Below are 20,557 nucleotides of genomic sequence, written 5' to 3'. Positions count from 1 at the left end.
AGTAGTAGAACAGGATTTAACCCTAAATCTGAGTTTTCCATGCCCTGCTAGTGACAGCAGAAGGATGTACTCTAAAGACGGCAAAAGAAGGGTCTTGAGGGCGCAAAGATAAATCTCACAGAATGTATAATTTTGCATCATACTCAATGTTTCATTGACACAGAATAAAGCAATCTTATATTTATTTCTGGGGGAAATAATTTTGAATTAATTATGTGACTTAGGCATCCAAAATGCCTCAAAGGCAAAATAGCTCCCTTCCCCCAGTAGAAGTGTTTTTAGGCACGGGTCTTGTGAGACTCCAGGCTGAGGAGGGAAGATTTATCTGAGATCTGAACGGTGTTTAAACAAACGCCCCACACGTAGACTGTAAACTTAAGGCAAGTGAAAAATGAGTTTGAGTAATAATCATCAACTTACATAAATTCTCTCTACAGCTTCAATTAGAAGTTGTAGCATCTCTCTTCATTTTATAGTGTGCCTGTGAGCTGTTAACCAGCTGCTGGGCTTCAGCCCAGCAGTGACTGTCTATTAGAGATGGCTGAAATAATTCCCAGTTATTTATGGGTTATTGCCATGTTTTCAAGCTTGCATTCCCATATGCTCTGAACCTATTAAAACCATTGGAATGGAGTTTATAAAGAGCACAGGCACCCATGCACGCCTGTGACTCCATACCTGGCAATGCGAAGTAGTTATTCTCTGGTTGCAAGCTATGCTCAATCAGTGTGATGCATATTTTTAAAACAACACCCTTTAAAAAGGTATGGCGTTAAACTTTCATATAAGTGATTACAGCCCTATAACTCTTAGTTCCTTTAGCATTTGGGTTTGCTTTGCATATCACTTCAAAACTCCGGTTACATTCCTGTATATACTTTACTCAGGAACTAAGCCTGATAATGCTGACAATTAACCAGACAATTACTCTGCTACCGTTCTTACCCAAAGCATAATTTTCTTTGAATGTGTAATTCAGAATTGAATTGTGCATTTAAAAGTGTGCTTTTAAGACAGAACTGAAATTCCCAAGTAGTTATGATATGTTGCTTTCTTGGGCTGAGTGAAGCATACCACACAAAACAATAGCAAATGGCTTACAAATAGGGGAAAAAAGAAATAAGAATGAGATAAATGCAATGGGATCAGTATCCCCTGTAACATATTTTGTTTTTTGTTCTATCCAGTGATTAAGTATGCCCCATTTTGTACCAGTTTTGTCCCATCTCTGAGAATGCTATGATTTACAACAAAAAAATGTGTGCACTGCTGTGAATGAAAAAACATTGAAATAATTAGACCTTAAGGTCTTCTGTCAATAGGTCACTAAAGTAATGACTGATCATTTCAGTATTCTTCTTAATTTTTTTTTTCTCTGTCCCACAGGGTGCCCTGACAATCTCACCGATTCCCAATGTTTAAATCCCATTAAGGCTTTCCAAGGCTGCATGAGGCTCATCTTTATTGATAACCAGCCCAAGGACCTCATTTCAGTTCAGCAAGGTTCCCTGGGGAATTTTAGTGATTTACACATTGATCTGTGTAGCATCAAAGACAGGTAATTATTGTCTCTTCTCCTCTGTTCTCCCACCCCATTCCCATTCTCCCTGTTCTAAATATGAGTTTCTTTCACCAGAATTCAAATCCACTGACATCAGCCACATTACATATAATTGAGTCGCCTAATGGAATATATTTCTGAAAGGATTTCAGGCCCAGGGAAAATGTTTTAAATAAGTTGAGTTTCACTTGCAGTAAATGGGATATGCAAATTAAATCAAAATACAAATTTGTGAAAGGATTAAAATTTTATGCATAAACAACATTTGATTACTTTGAAGTTAAGAGGGAAGTGAAAAGGAGGGAGGAATTGTAGTTAGGAATAGCAGTGTGTGTCCATTCACACAGTCAGATGAAATCAAGCTCTCTGGGATTCCGGTAACAGAGGTTTTGACAGTGTCCAGTAGTTCGGTGACTCCCTGGAAGCCTGATCTTTGCTGTTACCACCCCTAACCCACTGCTTCTTTTACCGGAGGAGACCAGACCCTGGACAGAGAGCAGCACTTCTGTTCCACAACTTAACAAATTTAGCAAGACTTCCCTTTCCTTCCTCATTTCTCCTGGGCTCGAGCTCCTCTTTTATTTGATGTTTCTGAATATGAGATTTTGAATAAGACATTCAGAGACTCATTGCAGGAAATGAAAGAGGAGGGGTTCTGAATTTTCAGCAAAGTTAATCATGTGGTCCACGTGTCCTCTCTAGCACTTTATCTCCTTCCTTCTGCCAGTGCTACTCACCCAGGTCCATATAACATTTCTTGAATGAGTTAGCAATATGTGTTAAATGTTTGCCTCTGTGTTGCTGGTATAGAGTCTCTGCTTATGTTTCAGGGAATTAATTAGACATCACCATAAAATGCTATCAATGACCAAGAAGTATACCTTTATTTGTGAGATCTATGAAAGTGGCAGTGGAGGTCAGGACAGCTTTCAGGAAGTGATGTTGATCTGAGTCTTACAAGATGGGCAGTCTTGGCTGAGGGGTGGGGTGATGGTAATTCATAAGTTGGAAGGACGTGGCATGTAAAATGCCATAGAAATAGGGGGATCATGGTTTGAAAGCCTTTTGTCTACCCGAGACTCTTAGTTTTCATTTAAAAACCTCTAATACTGGGATGCATCTTACCTTTGAAGGTTTATAGTAGTTTAACTGGCCATTTATTTTTCTTAGGAGCCTGCAAAATAATGTCATGTCTTACAGTGAATGGTGTCTTAGATTCCCTAAAATATAGGTCATGGTGATAGAGCGTATGATGTGAATATGGCTGGGGATATGAGTCAATTATAAAGAGCTTTGCATGTGTACGGCATTTAGCCTGATGCCCTAGGAAGAATCAAGAAGGAAGGCAGTCAGATTTGTTTGGTAAAAAGGGTATTCAGGAAAAGTGAGAAGGATGCATTGGAAAAGAACCAGCCAAGAGGCAGAGAGGTCACTGTCCCAATCCAGGGGAACAATGATGAGAAATAGTAGGTGCCTGTACTGAGCATCACAGAAATCAGCTCTGCGGACCATAATCTCCTCTCATGCTCAGAATGACTGATAGAATTTGGTGGAATTTTATATGCATGTTTCTCTGTTAATACCACTCCACATGGGATTGTCAACAAATCACACAGACTCCCAGGCTCTTCTGCTTCATTTTTTTCCTATTTGGCCAGCTGGAAAAGTGGGTAATAAAATGCATGCTTCATTAGAATGTGCTAGTTTAGAGATCTCAGAATAAAAGATATCTCACAGAATGGTTGTCATTCCTATAGACGTTATTAATGAAAAGGGATTGGGGGGTATCCCACTTCATCAGCCAGGACTTTGCAAAGTGTAGCTCGATGGAACATTTATCAATAGGGATCTCTTATGATTAGTTAATTTCTAACTGAGGGTGCATTCATTATTTTTGATTACATGGGATGCCATCGCCATCTACTTTGCATCATTACTTTTGTGTAATTGTAGACTGTATAATTGTATTACATACAATAGTGTTTTGGTTAATTGTATAATAAGGGATTGTGTTTAGTTTAGTGGGTAAATGGGACGTTTTTCTTGATTTACCAGACAGCCTCTCTAACAGAAGGGAAACTGGTAAAAGGCTTTGCTTAATTAATTATTTCTTGAACTTATATTTAACATTTGGTGGAGAGGGGGCTGGGGTTAGAAAAACAGGTGGTTTCTGAATTTTGCATTTTATTTTTAACGTGCTAATCAATATGAACTTGACTTAAGGACAAGTGCAAAGGAAGTTGTGCCTTCAAGGAGCTTGCCACCTGGGGGTGGGAGTGGGGTTTGTGGGGACACATGGGGGTAGAGAACAGTCTGGCTGTGTGTGGTTTTTTTTTTTAGAAAAATTTTGTGAGTTTTAACGAAATTCAATGAATATTTTAAAACATTAGACACTTTAAATCATTTTGATTAACAATGTTAGTTTTCATGAACTATGATTCCTATAGTATCTTTTATTTGTAACAGTGGGCTTTAACAATTCAGAAGAAAATTTTCTGAAAACACAACAAAAATAATTTTTATTTTTTATTTTATTTTTTAAAATTTATTTATTTTAATTGGATGCTAATTACTTTACATTATTGTATTGGTTTTGCCATGCTGCTGCTGCTAAGTCACTTCAGTCATGTCCGACTCTGTGTGACCCATAGAAGGAAGCCCACCAGGCTCCCCCTTCCCTGGGATTCTCCAGGCAAGAACACTGGAGTGGGTTGCCATTTCCTCCTCCAATGTGTGAAAGTGAAAAGTGAAAGTGAAGTCGCTCAGTCGTGGCCGACCCCTAGTGACCCCACGGACTGCAGCCCACCAGGCTCCTCCATCCATGGGATTTTCTAGGCAATAGTACTGGAGTGGCTTGCCATTGCCTTCTCCGGGTTTTGCCATACATTGGCATAAATCTGCCCTGGGTGTACATGTGTTCCCCATCTTGAACCCCCCTCCTACTTCCCTCCCCATCCCATCCCTCTGGGTCATCCCAGTACACCAGCCCCAGGCATCCTGTATCATGCATCAAACGTGGACTGGCAATTCGTTTCACATATGATAATGTACGTTTCAATGCCATTCTCCCAAATCATCCCACCCTCGCCCTCTCCTACAGAGTCCAAAAGACTGTTCTATACATCTATGTCTCTCTTTTGCTGTCTCATATACAGGGTTATCGTTATCATCTTTCTAAATTCCATATATATGCGTTAATATACTGTACTTGGAGAAGGAAATGGCAACCCACTCCAGTGTTCTTGCCTGGAGAATCCCAGGGATGGGGGAGCCTGGTGCGCTTCCGTCTGTGGGGTCACACAGAGTCGGACACGACTGAAGTGACTTAGCAGCAGCAGCAATATACTGTACTGGTGTTTTTCTTTCTGGCTTATTTCACTCTGTATAATAGGCTCCAGTTTCATCCACCTCATTAGAACTGATTCAAATGTATTCTTTTTAATTGCTGAGTAATACTCCATTGTGTATTTTTAAATTTCTTACCTTTACTTTAATATATGCTTTTGATGAAAATATATTCAAATGTCATGGAGGAGGAAATGGCAACCCACTCCAGTACTCTTATCTGAACAATCCCATGGACAGAGGAGCTTGGTGGGCTACAGTCCAAAAGGGTCACAAAGGGTTGAACTGAGCAAATAAGCACGTATTCCAACGTCATACTTTGAGTACAGTTGTATTTTATTTTATTAAAAACATTTAATTTTACATTGGAATATGGTTGATTTACAACATTGTGTTAGTTTTAGGTATACATAAAAGTGATTCAGTTATACATATGCATAGCTGATTCTTTTTCAGAATCTTTTCCATTATAGGTTATCACAGAATATAGAGCATAGTGTAGTATACTGTATATAATATATAGTAGGTCATTGTTGGTTACCTATTTTATATATAGCAGTATGTAGGTGTTAGTCCCAAACTCCAAATTTATCTTCCCTCCCCCCCTTCCTTCTTTGGTAACCATAAATTTGTTTTCTCTATCTGTAAGAATTTGAGCAAACTCTGGGAGATAATGGAGTACAGAGGAAACTGGTGTGCTACAGTCCAGGGGGTCATGAAGAGTCAGAAATGACTTAGCCACTGAAAAGCAACAAAGTCTGTTTCTGCTTTGTAAATAAGTTCATTTGTATCATATTTTAGATTCCACATAACAGTGATATCATATGACATTTTTCTTTCTCTGATTTACTTTACTTAGTATGATAATCTCTAGGTCCATCCATGTTGCTGCAAATGGCGTTATTTCATTCTTTTTTATGGCTGAAGTCTTGAATAAAAGCTGAGAGAGTTCCTTCTCAGGGACTGAAGGATTTAAATCAACAATTTGCATCTCCAGTGCTGGAGAAGACTCTTGAGAGTCCCTTGGACTGCAAGGAGATCCAGCTAGTCCATTCTAAAGGAGATCAATCCTGGGTGTTCATTGGAAGGACTGATGCTAAAGCTGAAACTGCAATACTTTGGCCACCTCATGCGACGAGTTGACTCACTGGAAAAGACTCTGATGCTGGGAAGGATTGGGGGCGGGAGGAGAAGGGGCCGACAGAGAATGAGATGGCTGGATGGCATCACCGACTCGATGGACATGAGTTTGAGTGAACTCCGGGAATTGGTGATGGTCAGGGAGGCCTGGCGTGCTGTGATTCATGGGGTAGCAAAGAGTCGGACACGATTGAGCGACTGAACTGAACTGAACTGAATGGGCACTTTGCTGAAGCTTCTGGCCTTGAGGAAGAAAGGAGGTGGAGGAACTGGCCTGGCCCACAATAGCCCTGGCAGCACGGAACATGCTGGCTTTAGTAGGCTCTTTGGAGGACTGCCTAGTGCCTGACAGTCCAAGATCAAGTTGGGAGAACCCTTGTAGAAATCACAGTTGGGACTTGACAGACCCCAACCACCTTCAATATTCTTTATACTTCTAGAATATGATGCACAGCAACCATCTGTCCTTTGCAGGCTGAATCTCCAGTTTCATGTTCTCTACACCAGAAAACATGGTTCCTCATGGGCTATACTTACCTCCTGCACTCTCTTGGACTTAAAGTAGGCCAGACTTGATATTGTAAACCATCATCAAGCCAAGAATGCTTAGAGTAGAATCACGCCCTTGGTTATTTGCCCTCATAGACAGACACCAAGTGAGTGATACACTCCCTTTTAAGTGAGTGGCAGTCTTAATAAGAGGCAGTCTTATTGTGTCAATATATACTTTAGTAGAATAGGATGAGGTAAGAGCTGTAGAAGGCAGGAGGGCATGAGAACACTAATATCCCATTTTTTCCATTTTATCCAACGGAGTAAACTAAGATCTGGAGATTATGTCCACTTTTTCATGGTCACAGGACTGAAATTTCAATCCAGAGATAGACACTGCCAGGGTTCTATCCCTTGTACTATCTACCCAAAAGGATCTGAACTGGAAATGGAAGTCACTGTGTGCCTGTGGATCTAAATAGGTAGTATCATCTTCTAACCTCATACAGAAGTCATTCAGGGATGTGCCATATATTAAATCTCTTGTAAACCTTAGGTGCCTAATGAGCTTCCTTTTAAAAGGGAGGCATTCAAAATGGTATGCAATGTCAGGCAAGGTCTTTTTTTAAATCTGCAGTCTTTCTTTTTAATATTTATATGTTGCAAGTGTACAACATAGTAATCACAAATTTTAGGCTACATTCCACTTATAGTTATTATAAAGTATTGGCTATATTCCCCATGTAGTACGCTATATCTTTGTAGCTTATTTTTAAATTTTATTTTATATTGAACTATAGTTTATTTATATTACTACATTAGTTCAAGGTGTACAGCAAAGTGATTCAGCTATACATATGCATGTATCTATTCTTTTCCAGATTATTTTCCCATTTAGGTTATTGCAGAATATTAGGGAACTCTACTCAGGCAAGGATTTAGTGATGTAAGGATGTCCCACTTTTGGTGGCCCAGGTCAAGGAATGCTTCTTCCTAGGACTTATGTGGACTAATCCAAGCAGTTAATTCCAGGAGCCATATCTGGTCCTGCAGGGTTCAACGTCCAGGGCCCAAGAAACTAACCACCAAATGCTGTCTAAGACTTCATCCCAAGAAGCAAAAGGATCCAAGGTGTGAAGCCAAACTTAGAGGAGCAAACAGGGATGCTGATGAATCAGTGAAGGGAAGTGGAAGTCACACCTGGAGAAAGTCATCAATTCCAGTGCAGGTTGCAGTCGATTTGAGAGGCATAAGAGAATGTTTAATTCCCTGTTACTTGTCAGCTTGAAATAGATGCATAGGATTTAACCTTTTTTGTCTGTTTCTTCTTTGCAAAGCTAGGATATTAAAACCTGTGCATTGAGAGTTAAATGAGAGAGCATAAGAAGTCAGGCACTCAGTTGTGTGTCCAGTAGACGGTAGATGCTCAGTGATTTTGCCACGTGAATTCATAGAGTCAATGGTTTGCTAACTCTCCCATTTACATGGGGAGGAGAAGCTCAGGTGTCCCTCTGATATTTCTCCACTATGGCCAAGGGATCTCCAATAGTTTCTGCAGTGGATCCCCATAGATAGACCTCGTTTGCTGTGCTGTGTTTAGTCGTGTCCCACTCTTTGCGACCCCATGTACTATAGCCTGCCAGGCTCCTCTGTGCATCGGGATTCTCCAGGTGAGAATATTGGAGTGGGTTGCCATACCCTCCCACAGGGGATCTTCCCAACCCAGGGATTGAACCCAGGTCTCCTGCATTGCAGGCAGATTCTTTACCATCTGAGCCAACAGGAAAGCCCAGAGAGACCTCATATGTGCCCTCAAATCAATGCTCAGTAATTTTCCTTGGGCTTCAGTTCTCTTTGAGCTGCACCTCTGAGGCACCAATCATCCCCTATTAGGAAGATACCCATTAATTTTGGTGCCCAGGTCCAGATTTCTGGATTCTCCTAAAGCACTGGTTCACTGGGCCTGGGTAAGGTAAGATGAGCATGTGATGTGTCCAGGGCACACAATTCAAGGTGATTCTTGTTTCCAGGTTCATGCCTGTCCATGCCTGCAGACCCTGAATTTACATGAACCTGGGAATGAATGCCTCCTTAAATTTTACTGGCAGATCCCAGACTGTTTGCATCAGAATCACCAGGAAGGGTAGTTAGAACCTAAATTGCTGTGATCCATGCCTAGAATTTCTGGTTTTTACTGTGGGCCAGAGAATTTGCATTTCTAACAAATTCCAGGGTGCTACTGGGACCAGACTTTGAGAAGAACTGCCTAAAAACTTCCAATCCTAGAGGCAGTGTGATTGCAAGGATTCCCTATAATAATGGAGCAAGTGTCTAGGTGTTGCTCCTACTGGGCTCCCAAGCAGCTGCTTTCCTGATCAGAGTCTTAAAGTGCCTCTAGAAATTTCCAGAAGCTCTATCTCAGTCTTCCTCTCCAAAGGGCATTGAAATTAGTCCAAGGGTCACTTTTGGTGGCAACTGAATTCCATCTCCCTCCAGAATTCCCTTTGGCACTCAGCCTCTCCTCTGCTTCCCACTACAAGCAATACCTTTATGAATAGAAATGAAAACAGTCAGATCCTCAAAGGTGTTTGGGTGAAGGGCTGTTTTAGGAGGAAGGAAGGCTGGGTCTGAGAACCCAATCATAGTGGGGAGACATCAGAGGTTGGGCAGCTGCAGCTGCAGCTGCCAACAGACATTACTTGTTTTTTGTTATTTTGAGGACAGTTATTTTATTTGCTGGTCTCTTTGAAAATCAGAGCTTGGTTTTTCCTTGGAGATTAGGCTCAGATTTTGTGGGGGTCAGGGAGGGTGTGGTACCATCAAAATAAGGGTGACCTCACCCATCAAAAATATTGCCAAAAACCTTAGTAGAGATAGACCAAAGGACTTCCTTGGTGGCCCAGTGGTTAAAAATACACCTTGCAATGCAGAGGACCTGGGTTCAGTCTGGGAACTAAGATCCCCCATGCTGCAGGGCGACTAAAGAGTCTGTGCACCAAGGCAAAAGATTCTGCATGATGCAGCAAAGATTCCTTGTACTGGAACTGATGCATCCAAAGGAAAAAAAAAAATAAAAATAAATAGATGAAATCTCTCTAAAAAGAAAATGGGCAGAGAATGCTGATCATACTGGGTCTTCCGGTACCTGGTAAAGGTTTTCCTGGTCATGGGTCCCATTTCCTATGTTCCTTCCTCATTGGATGATATTGCAGATGTTCCCTGGAGATCACACAGCTTAGATTTTTTCATAGAAGGAAATAGCAGTTTTGTGGAGTGTGGCAAAGACAGGTACCAAAGAGGGACCTCTGCTCCTGGGGCCTTTGCTGTAATTTCCTGTAGAGACAGTTTTGCTCTTAACATTTTCTAAAATGAAACAATCTGTACTATACAGTTGCTCCTTGTTGGTTATCCATTTTAAAGATAAGTGTGTGCATGTCTATCCCAAACTCCCAATGTATTCCTTTCCCTTTCCCCCAACCCTTCCGGCCTGGTCAATGAGTATCTGTTCATTTATGTCCGGCTCTTTGCCACTCTATGAACTGCAGCCCACCAGGCTCCTCTGTCCATTGGATTCTCCATGCAAGAATACTGGAGTGGGTTGCCATGTCCTCCTCCAGGTTATCTTCCCCACCCAGGGATTGAACCCAAATCTCTTACATCTCTTGCATTGGCAGGCAGGTTCACCACTAGCACCACCTGGGAAGCCCTCCAGACTGGTAATCATAAATTCATTCTTTGTCAGTCTGTTTCTGTTTTCTAGGTCAATTCACTTGTATCAACTTTGCTCTTTCTTAGGTAACAGCCTCAATGGGAAAATAATTTGAAAAAGAATAGATACATGGATATGTATAACTAAATCACCTTTCTGTACACATGAAACTAACACAGCACTGTTAATCAACTATAGTCCAATATAAAGTATAAAGTTAAAAAATAATAAAGTTAAACAATTTGCTTGTTCCAGAGAGTATGTGGGAAACTGCTTTAAGTTACCTACAGCTGAATAAGTTAGGAAATGTAGCTTCTCATTCCATAATTCCATTTGCTTTTTTTCCAATACACATTCTTTTAAGAAACATCCTACTGCTTGGTGGTTGCTCAGTCGTATCCGACTTTTTGTGACCCCATGGATTATACAGCCCATGGAATTCTCCAGGCCAGAATACTAGAGTGGGTAGCCTTTCCCTTCTCCAGGGGATCTTCCCAACCCAGGGATCGAACCCAGGTCTCCTGCATTGCAGGCAGATTCTTTATTGGCTGAGCCACAAGGGAAGCCCATAGCATCTGCTAAACTCTTTGGTCAAGATTCTTACCTTCCTGGTTCAGAGTTGGGAGTCATGTGAACACTGAACAAAGGGAAATGTTCAATGGGATGACCTCTAACAAACAGACTTCTGCTAAAAACCCACCCAGTGTGTGGGTGTTTGTTCAAAACAGTAGGCTATATAAAAATCTCACATTGCAGGGTAATGCATATGTTTTCAATTTTCTCTCCAATTGAAAGCTTGTACATTGGGTGCCAGAAAAACCACTGTAAGGGCACAGCCCACACAATCTGAGTTTCCAACTCCAAAGTGAGAAATGTTACAATATGGTGTGTTCTCCCTTATCTCATGGGATGGGCCCTCAATCCAAAGAGCACTTCTGCTGTTTTTATTTATCATTTGTAGTCTATTTTATGGGGGACAGGGAAAGGTTATATTTTACATAACAGTTACTGAGCAAACATTCTGTGTGTATGATTTCATTTAATTCACTCCACAGTTCTGCCAGATTCTCTAAGTTCTTCTCAGAGTGTGGTTCCAGACCAGCAGCCCCAGAATCACCTGGCAAATTGCCCTAACTGCATATCCCGAGGCCACATCCCATACTTTCTAGAACAGAAGCATGGGGGGCAGCCTGAGTTTTCAACAAGCACCACCCCCGGCTGATTCTGGTGCACACCCAGATTTGAGAGCCATTGGTTTGTTCATCAGCATTATTTAAGAAATAAGAGCTCCTCCAGTGCTTATGAAAGTTCAATTACCTGCTTAAGGTCCCTTTCTGGTATTTGATGGAGCCAGGGTTCGAATCTTGATTTCTCAAATCCTTCAGTCCATATCCATATAGAGGGTTTATTACCTAGAGGCCAGGTAAAGAGAAAAGATGGGCTTGTGGAACCAGAGAAGGTCACAGGAGTGTCACAGAGGAAATGAGTTTTCAAGAGGAACTGGGAACGTGGACTGGGTTTAGGGTGGTAAAGCAGGACTGTTCCAGGTAGGGTGGAAAGCGTAAGTCTGGGCCTCTGAATGGGTGGCGTGCTATACGTTTGTTTGCCTTGATGGGAAAAGCTGCTTTGGCATCAGTGTATAAACGAATACTTAAAGTCAAAGCCATAGGGAACTTGACAGTACAGTTTAAAATTTGAGTAACAGATCATATTAACAGTTAATTCTTAAATAATGCTTACTGTGTGCCAGGACCTTGTAAATGTGTGTGTGTGTGTGTGTGTGTGTGTGTGTGTGTGTGTGAGTGTGTGTGTGTGAGAGAGAGAGAGAGAGAGAGGTAGATAATAGACAGATAACAGATGGTAGGTAGATAGATTCACAGATCCTTACTCCTACCAATGAAGCAGGTAAGACTGTTTACTCCACTTTACAGAATGAGATTGAGGCAGAGTGGCACTAACTCATCCAAGGGCACACAGCAAGTATATGGCAGAGCCTGCCTGCAGACCAAGGAGTCTGGTGGAAGAGATCAGACCTGTCCTTTCACTGGACTTCCTCTGACTTTTTAGCTAGGAGGCATCCTACATGCTTCAGCAGGACTCAAAGTAGAAAATGATGTGTTTCCTTCTTGCATTCACGTCACAAAGGTTGTACTAACTCAGGAGGAGAAGGGATTTGAGCTACAATGGATGGGCCAGCACTGAAGCCTGAGGGCTTGTCATCCATGCCGTTCCTTGTCAGAACCTTGAAGCAAGCACACTGAAAAAGAGGCTCAGAAGCCGAAAGCTTCCACCAAGAGATCACCCTTCTCTCTTTGGGCTGATTAGGGAATAGAGGAGCCACCTCAGGACTAACTTGTCAGGGCCGTCTTGGCTTGGTAGATTTTGAGCTGATTTGGTAAGAACATCCTCCCTGTCTAGACCTAGACAGGAAAAGTACTGGTTTATTCATCCACAGCTTTAATAAGGGCCACTCCCCTCACCACCTCTCTTAGACCCCACTGAATGTCAGCAGGAAATAGGGGCTTTGGAGGACATGATGCCTGGGTTTGATCTGTATAAGTGACTTTGAACAACTGCATCTGTGTTCTGTGGCCAAGTTCATCTCTCTCATGTATAAGAAAACAGGATCATTATCTTGTTGAAAAATGGCACTGGTCTTCCTGTGTATGGGAAAGGGCATCACGGTACCTTTGCTTTGTGTATAACCATGCTGACAAAATGAAGGTTAGCACTTCATTCTGTCCCATCTGAAGATGGTGAGTCTCTTCCCCTGCCAACTGGTCATCTGAAATGTTTGTGCTGAAAACAAAGCCAGAGCAAGATCTGGGTGAATATTGACAAGCTCTTCCGAAGATGAGGGCCTCATTCCAAGAGCTCTAGGAATGAGGGTGAGGTGAGATGTCTGCGTTCAGATGTGGGTAAGAACATGCCACTGTGAACAAATAGGTGCTTGGATCATTGCTCCTAAGAAATACTGTCCAAGAATGGCTGATGTTTCAGACAATGTAGCAGTCAAGGAAAAATTTTGATCTAAAATGAAATGTGAACAAAAGCTTGTTTGAAGTTCTTAAGTTACATCTGTGAGGCAGTATTTATATTTAAGCATGCAGAATACATTTCTGAATTAATAATAACAAAAGATTCTTCCATATTTGCTCCTTTCATGCAATCATGATCAATATTTTTTATTGAAGTATAGTTGACTTACCATGTTGTGTTAATTTCTGCTGTACAGCAAAGTGATTCAGTTATACATATTGTTGTTGTTTAGTCACTCAGTCATGTCTGACCCTGTGACCCCGTGGATTACAGCGCCCCAGGCTTCCCTGTCCTTCACTATCTCCTGGAACTTGCTCAAACTCATGTCTATTGAGTCAGTGATGCCATCCAACCATATCATTTTCTGTCAACTGCCCCCGCTTCTCCTCTTGCCCTCAATCTTTCCCAGCATCGGGGTCTTTTCCAGTGAATTGGCTCTTTGAATCAGCAGGCCAAAGTATTGGAACTTCAGCTTCAGCATCAGTCCTCCAATGATTATTCAGGGTTGATATCCATTAGGGTTGACTGTTTTGATCTCCTTGTCATCCAAGGGACTCTCAAGAGTCTTCTCCAGCACCACAGTTCAAAAGTATAAATTCTTAAGCACTTAGCCTTCTTTGTAGTCCAACTGTAATATCCCTACATGATTACTGGAAAAATCATCACTTTGACTATATGGACATTTGTCGACAAAGTAATGTCTCTTTTTTTAATATGCTGTCTAGGTTTGTCATAGCTTTTCTTCCAAGGAGCAAGGGTCTTTTAATTTCATGGCTTCAGTTACTATCAGCAATGATTTTGGAGCCCAAGGAAACAAAGTCTGTCACTGTTTCCATTGTTTCCGCATGTATTTGCCATGAAGTGTTGGAACCAGATGCCATGATCTTCATTATTTGAATGCTGAGTTTTAAGCCAACTTTTTTCATTCACCTCTTTCACCCTCTTCAGAAGGCCCTTTGGTTCCTCTTTGCTTTCTGCCATTAGGTGGTGCCATCTGCATATCTGAGGTTATTGATATTTCTCCCAGCAATCTGAATTCCAGCTTGTGCTTCATCCAGTCCAGCATTTTGCATGGTGTACTCTGTGTATAAATTAAATAAGCAGGTGACAGCCTTGATATAATCCTTTCCCAATTTTGAACCAGTCCATTATTTCATGTCTGGTTTTATATATATATTCTTTTAAAAATATTTTTAATGATGGTTTAGCACAGGATATTGAATATAGTTCTCTGTGCTGTGTAGTAGGACCATGTTCTTTTACCGTTTTAAATTTTTGGGCCATGCTATGCAGTTTTGGTATCTTGGTTCCCCAACCAGGGACTGAACCTGTGTCACCTGAATTGGAAGCACAGGGTCTTAACCACTGGACCGCCAGGGAAGTCCCAATCATGATCTTATTTAACTTTCATCGAGAACCCTGATAAGGCCTGCCCATCCATTTTTCCATTCTCCAAAGAGTGTCCTTCTACACAGTCAATGTCATATTCAGGATTTTCTCTTCTGCATGGATGTCCACTTGCTAGGATGCTGAGGTGAAGCACCAGTAGCTTTGAATACTGTTTTTATTTAGTATAAAAGAATTCATTGGTAATGCACTGTAAGTACCATTTATAGATACATTTGGAAGAGAAAAGGAGATTAATATGGTTTTAGTTGGGGAAAAAAAGCAAATCTGACCTCTGATAAAATGTCCTTACCCATTTCTGCAGTGAAACCAAAATTTAAAGTTAGCCCTATGTCATTTTAATCTTGTATTAAGATATATCACAGGAAGTTCACAGAATAAGAATCCAGCCTCCTAGGTTTTCCAGGGACATAGACTTCTGAATGCTGAGTTAGACCCTCTGCTCCTTGCTTCCAGAACATGGGCAGTGTGATAATATGCCATTCAATGCAACTCTCACAGTGCCCAAAGGGAATATTGGCTTCCCAGCTTGGCAGGTGAGGAAACAGATTTTAATGTATATTTAATAATTTACCTCCAAATGAAAGCAAACTCAGGGTCTCAAGGTGGTGAACATTTTACATTTTACCCTAACATTGGACTTAACCTCCTCCTGTTTCAGCTCCCTCAGTTGTCAGATGGGGACAGTGCATCTATTTTATCACTGCTGCTGCTGCTAAGTCACTTCAGTCGTGTCCAACTCTGTGCAAAGCCCACCAGGCTCCCCCGTCCCTGGGATTCTCCAGGCAAGAATAGGAACTAGGTGATAGCATTACTGCTTCCCTCTTGGAATTAGGCAAGGATTGACTGAGAGTAGGAGGATGAAAGTTCTTAAATTTAAAAGTAAGAGGGACAGAAATGGATGGGGCTGTATGTGTCTCAGGAGGCCAGATTTTTAGATAACCCATGTACAGGCAGAAAAGAATGACACCTTTCTGAATAATTTACCTACCTATATAACCTATTTTATTTTTCAGACAAGTGATTAATATTTGCACTTCGTTCAAGTTATGGGTTTAAAATATTCCCTCCAGTTTTTGCTTCATCTTCTTTTTAAAAATATGTGAAAAAACATTTTTGCTTTCTCATAGTTTCCTTTTGTTTCTTTTTTAAAATTTTTATTTTTTGGAGTATAATTGATTTACAGTGTTGTTAGTTACTGCTGTGCAATGAAGTGAATCAGCTGTGTGTATACATAGATCCCCTCCCTTCTGAGCCTCCCTCCCTCTCTCCCATCCCACCCTTCTCGGTCATCACAGAGCATGGAGTTGAGCTCCTTGTGCTCTACACAAAGTTCCTACTAGTTATCTCTTTTACACCTGGTAGTGTATATATATATGGAGAAGGAAATGGCAACCCACTCCAGTATTCTTGCCTAGAGAGTCATGTGGACAGAGGAGCCTGGTGGGCTGCTGTCAGCGGGGTTGCACAGAATCAGACACAACTGAAGCGACTTAGCATGCATGCACACATTGGAGAAAGAAATGACAACCCACTCCAGTATTCTTGCCTAGAGAGTCATGTGGACAGAGGAGACTGGTGGGCTGCTGTCAGCAGGGTTGCACAGAATCAGACACAACTGAAGCGACTTAGCATGCATGCACACATTGGAGAAAGAAATGACAACCCACTCCAGTATTCTTGCCTAGAGAATCCCAGGTACAGAGGAGCCTGGTGGGCTGCCGTCTATGGGGTCGCACAGAGTCGGATACAACTGAAGTGACGCAGCAGCAGCAGCAGCAGTATATATACTCTCTCTCTCTATATATATATATGTATATATATATATACACTCAGTCCTACTCTCCCAGTTTTTCCCAACCTCCCCTTCCCCTCTGTGTCCACATGTCCCTTTTCTACATCTGTGTCTTATTCCTGTGCCTCATCTTAAAAAATTCCTTCAGTGTGATTTACTAGGTCATTGGCAGGGCTTGACTCTCTTAACATTAGGATATGTTACAAGAGATCTGTGTACCAAGCGAAGAGAGATCTCAATATGTGGAAAATGCAGAGGGAGAAAACAAACCTGAAGGAGAAAGTTACACAAGAGAACCTAAATGTGTCGAATTTTAGTGTCTAAACTCTTGTGAAAGCATCAGGAACACTGTTAACTTTATTATGATAAGGTGTTATTATCACCTTCTACCTGCCAACTACATGCTGAAAAAAGTAATTTTCTTTGTCATAATTAGGTAGGGAGCTAACCCTGCTCAGGAAAACATAAAATCTCAGATGTGGTTCTTAAACAATGCACGGTTTATGGATTGGACCAAACACTTGTGTTTTAATGACAGAACCTCACACTCTGAAATGAGAATCCTACTTGCAAGTTCCAGCCTTTATGTGTGTATGTACATAACATAGATGGTCACACACAGTGCACATGTATGACAGTGTCCATTGAGTCCTGGTGTCTTTGACCTTCTTACTTGCTGAGGGACTGCCCAAGGTCTACTAATCTTCCTTTGTGACCCAATCATTCATTATACAAATCTTTTCTGAGCACCTGCTACATGCAAGGCACTTTTTTGTCTTGTGGATTCAGGAGTGAACAGTTAAGAGAGTGGCTGGTTTTTTCCTACTTCCATGTGTCCTTGGCCCCTGGGCCTGTCCTGTACTATTATGGGGCCATTCATCCATTCATCTCCTTATTTGGAAAATCTCATATTCAGAAGCATATGTTTATTTACCTGATTGTTTGATCAAATAAACACGTATATAAGTAGACATTTCTGTTCCCAAATATGAGAGGCAGGAAGCACATACGCAGAGAACTTGGAGAGAATCTGAGAGGAAAGGTGATTTTTATAAGGGTGAGGACTGTACACCAGAAAAGGGAAACACAGGTGTGTTGTCCTCAACGCTGTGCAGATACAGCTGTCCTGTATTACTCAGAGCTTGCACTGTGCACTGCCACCTACAAATTTCTGGCTGGAGATTTTGATCTCAGGTTCCTGCCTGTGTGTGTCCTCTGCTGAAATCACTGTTTGCTTGGCAAAAGGGGGCTAAGCAGATAACAAGTGCAAAATTCTGCTATCTTTCATTGGAAGGGCCTTTCTAACTGGGATTTTTCAGTTCAGTTCAGTTCAGTCGCTCAGTCATGTCCGACTCTTTACGACCCCATGAATCACAGCACGCCAGGCCTCCCTGTCCATCACCAACTCCCGGAGTTCACTCAAACTCATGTTCATCGAGTCGGTGATGCCATCCAACCATCTCATTCTCTGTCGTCCCCTTCTCCTCCCGCCCCCAATCCTTCCCAGCATCAGAGTCTTTTCCAGTGAGTCAACTCGTCGCATGAGGTGAAAACAAATTCCTACATTTTTTTTTTTTTTCAAAACGTGAATGTACTGAGAGTTCTCTGTCTACCATTAATAACATCCCTTTACAGCCCCACCCTCCATACACAACCATCCTGGCTGCCATGGTCAAAGGGTTTACCCTCTAGTAATTCATCCCTAATAACATACGGGCTACACCTACACTTAGCACAACAGAAGAAAGGCCATGTCTGCCCACCTAAAATAAACACCAGCAGAAAGGTGGGAATGGTATTTCAGCAGGCAGTTTTGTAAAGCCCGAGTTGCTGAAAGTGACGGGAGGAATATGCATTTTAAAGGTCATTCCAATTACCATGCTTACTCACGTTAAGCTGTAACTGTGGAGTTGATGTAAGAAATCCCGCACGCTGTGGGGAAAATGAGAACACATGGTTTGCAGGGACCTAAGCAAATAGGAAGGTGAGTAATACAAGTTACTATTGTTTCGGTGATATTAAATAGTTCTTCAATATCCCAGACATCTGAAAAGTAGAGGAGAGCCAAGCCTTGATAAAGAGCAGGTCAAATCCTCATAGCTCTGAAAGCCTGTCATTCCATGATGTATTTCCTTTAAATTCACAGGCTGTACAGTCGAATGGGGACCCATCAGAGAGACCCCAAAGATGAGCTCCTGACTGCATTACCATTTCCATTTGCAACTATTTCATTCCCCACATCACAGTGAATTTGTAACACAACTTTTCTTGATAGAATTATCTTAAATGTGAACCATGTTTTAGATAAGAAAATAAAATAGCTAAGAACTATTCTCTTAGTGGCAGTTTGACTCATGCCGCTCTCCCATTTCCTACCATTTATATTTTATTACAGCTCCAGCTACTGGGATATTCAGATTCTGGACGTGTATTTCACATGCCCTCCAGCATATGATGGAGCCCGAGGCACTAAATACAAGGGTCTAAATGCCCTGGCTTGTCTTTTGAGGTCTCTGATGACCTCACCTCTCCTTTCCTATTCAGCTTTATTTCCTATGATATTAATTCATCCTTCCAACTATATGTATTTACTGAGCATCTGTGATGTTCCTGTGTGTGTGTGTGTGTGTGTCTGTGTATAAAGTCTCTGCCTTACAAAAATTCAGTAACAAGAGAGCTAGACAAGAAAGCATGGAAATTTTACATGGAGGATCTCCTGGCACTGAGGGGAATGATCCTGTTACTGAGTCCAGGCTTATACTGCTTGCCATACAACAGACCAATAAATTGAGAGACAGGTGTTGGGGCAAGAAATAGTGATTTTATTCAGAAAGCCAGAAGACTGAGAAGATAATGGGCTAGTGATCCAAAGAACCATCTCTCCAAGTTAGACTTTAGGTTTCTTTTCAACTAAAATGGAAGGGTTTGTGGCTGGTTGTTGCAAACTTCTTGGTGCTGGAATCCTTTGTTCTTGCATGTGTCACAATGTTCCTGTAAACCTCCAACAAGACTAAGGTTATTCTGTTTTGCAGCTTTTAATCTCTCACAGAATAGATCCCAATATTAGAGTCAAATTTTTCTTTTCGGTATTAAGTTGAGGGCACTTGCTTTGCAATTATTTTAACTTTAGCAGTGTTTGCTCATGGTAGCTACTGATGAGCTGCATGTGTAATATGCAAGAACAAATCTGACTCCATGTTACATCTTTTCCTTTTACCTTAAACTTTGTGCTCTGATGCTTATGCTTAATCATGCTGGCTCTGCACCTTTTGTAAAAGAATGTTGCCATAGCCTGAAATATACAGGATTGTCCATTCTCAAGTCTCTGACCTTTTAAGAGTCCATTCATGTGGAGAAGGCAATGGCAAGCCACTCCAGTACTCTTGCCTAGAAAATCCCATGGATGGAGGCCTGGTAGGCTGCAGTCCGTGGGGTCGCTAAGGGTCGGACACAACTGAGCGACTTCACTTTCACTTTTCACTTTCACACATTGGAGAAGGAAATGGCAACCCACTCCAGTGTTCTTGCCTGGAGAATCCCAGGGACAGGGCAGCCTGGTGGGCTGCCGTGTATGGGGTCACACAGAGTCGAGCACGACTGAAGTGACTTAGCAGCAGCATGTAGAGATAAAATGTTTCAGAAACATTTGTGTTGTTGAAAGCCTATAGGAACATCAAGACCTAACCTCAGAGGACAGCTGCAAGAACAAAGGATTCCGATACCAAGAAGTTTGCAACAATGAATCTCCCCCCTCCCTCACCTGGCCTTAAAAAAGTGCTTTGCTGAAACCCTCTCTGGAGTTCTGGTTTTTTTGGACCCAAATTTCTTGTTTCCTTGCTTGGCCCTTTTGTAAACCTTTCTATGCTACAAACTCCTCTGTTTCAATTTGTTTGCTCTCAAACTTTTCTGTTTGGCCTTACAGGGCACAAAAACTTCATTCATTAACACATGTGGAGCTTATGAAACTCAACATGCCACTTGGTGCTGGGTGTAATACTACTTTAAGATAGGAATGAACTTAATCATCTTTAGTATCTTTGTACTTTAGTATCACATCCCAAACTCTAGA

General features: G+C 41.6%; 1 protein-coding gene across 2 annotated transcripts in view; it reads left to right on the top strand.

The window, feature by feature from the left end:
* The window catches only part of CNTNAP5 (contactin associated protein family member 5), a 1,080,786-nt gene that overhangs the window by 621,934 nt on the left and 438,295 nt on the right, over positions 1-20,557 (top strand). For both annotated transcript variants that reach the window (XM_055397661.2, XM_088842198.1), the window contains exon 10: positions 1,387-1,558. In XM_055397661.2, coding sequence (XP_055253636.2) covers positions 1,387-1,558 — 172 coding nt within the window. The remainder of the gene's footprint in view (positions 1-1,386; positions 1,559-20,557) is intronic.

The sequence above is a fragment of the Moschus berezovskii genome, chromosome 2 (genome assembly GCF_049115385.1).
Source record: "Moschus berezovskii isolate FMDL1 chromosome 2, NW_MosBer_1.0, whole genome shotgun sequence".
In the NCBI taxonomy this organism is placed as follows: Eukaryota; Metazoa; Chordata; class Mammalia; order Artiodactyla; family Moschidae; genus Moschus; species Moschus berezovskii.
Note: the sequence above shows the minus strand (reverse complement) of the source record. Positions and strands in the feature narration are given on the sequence as shown.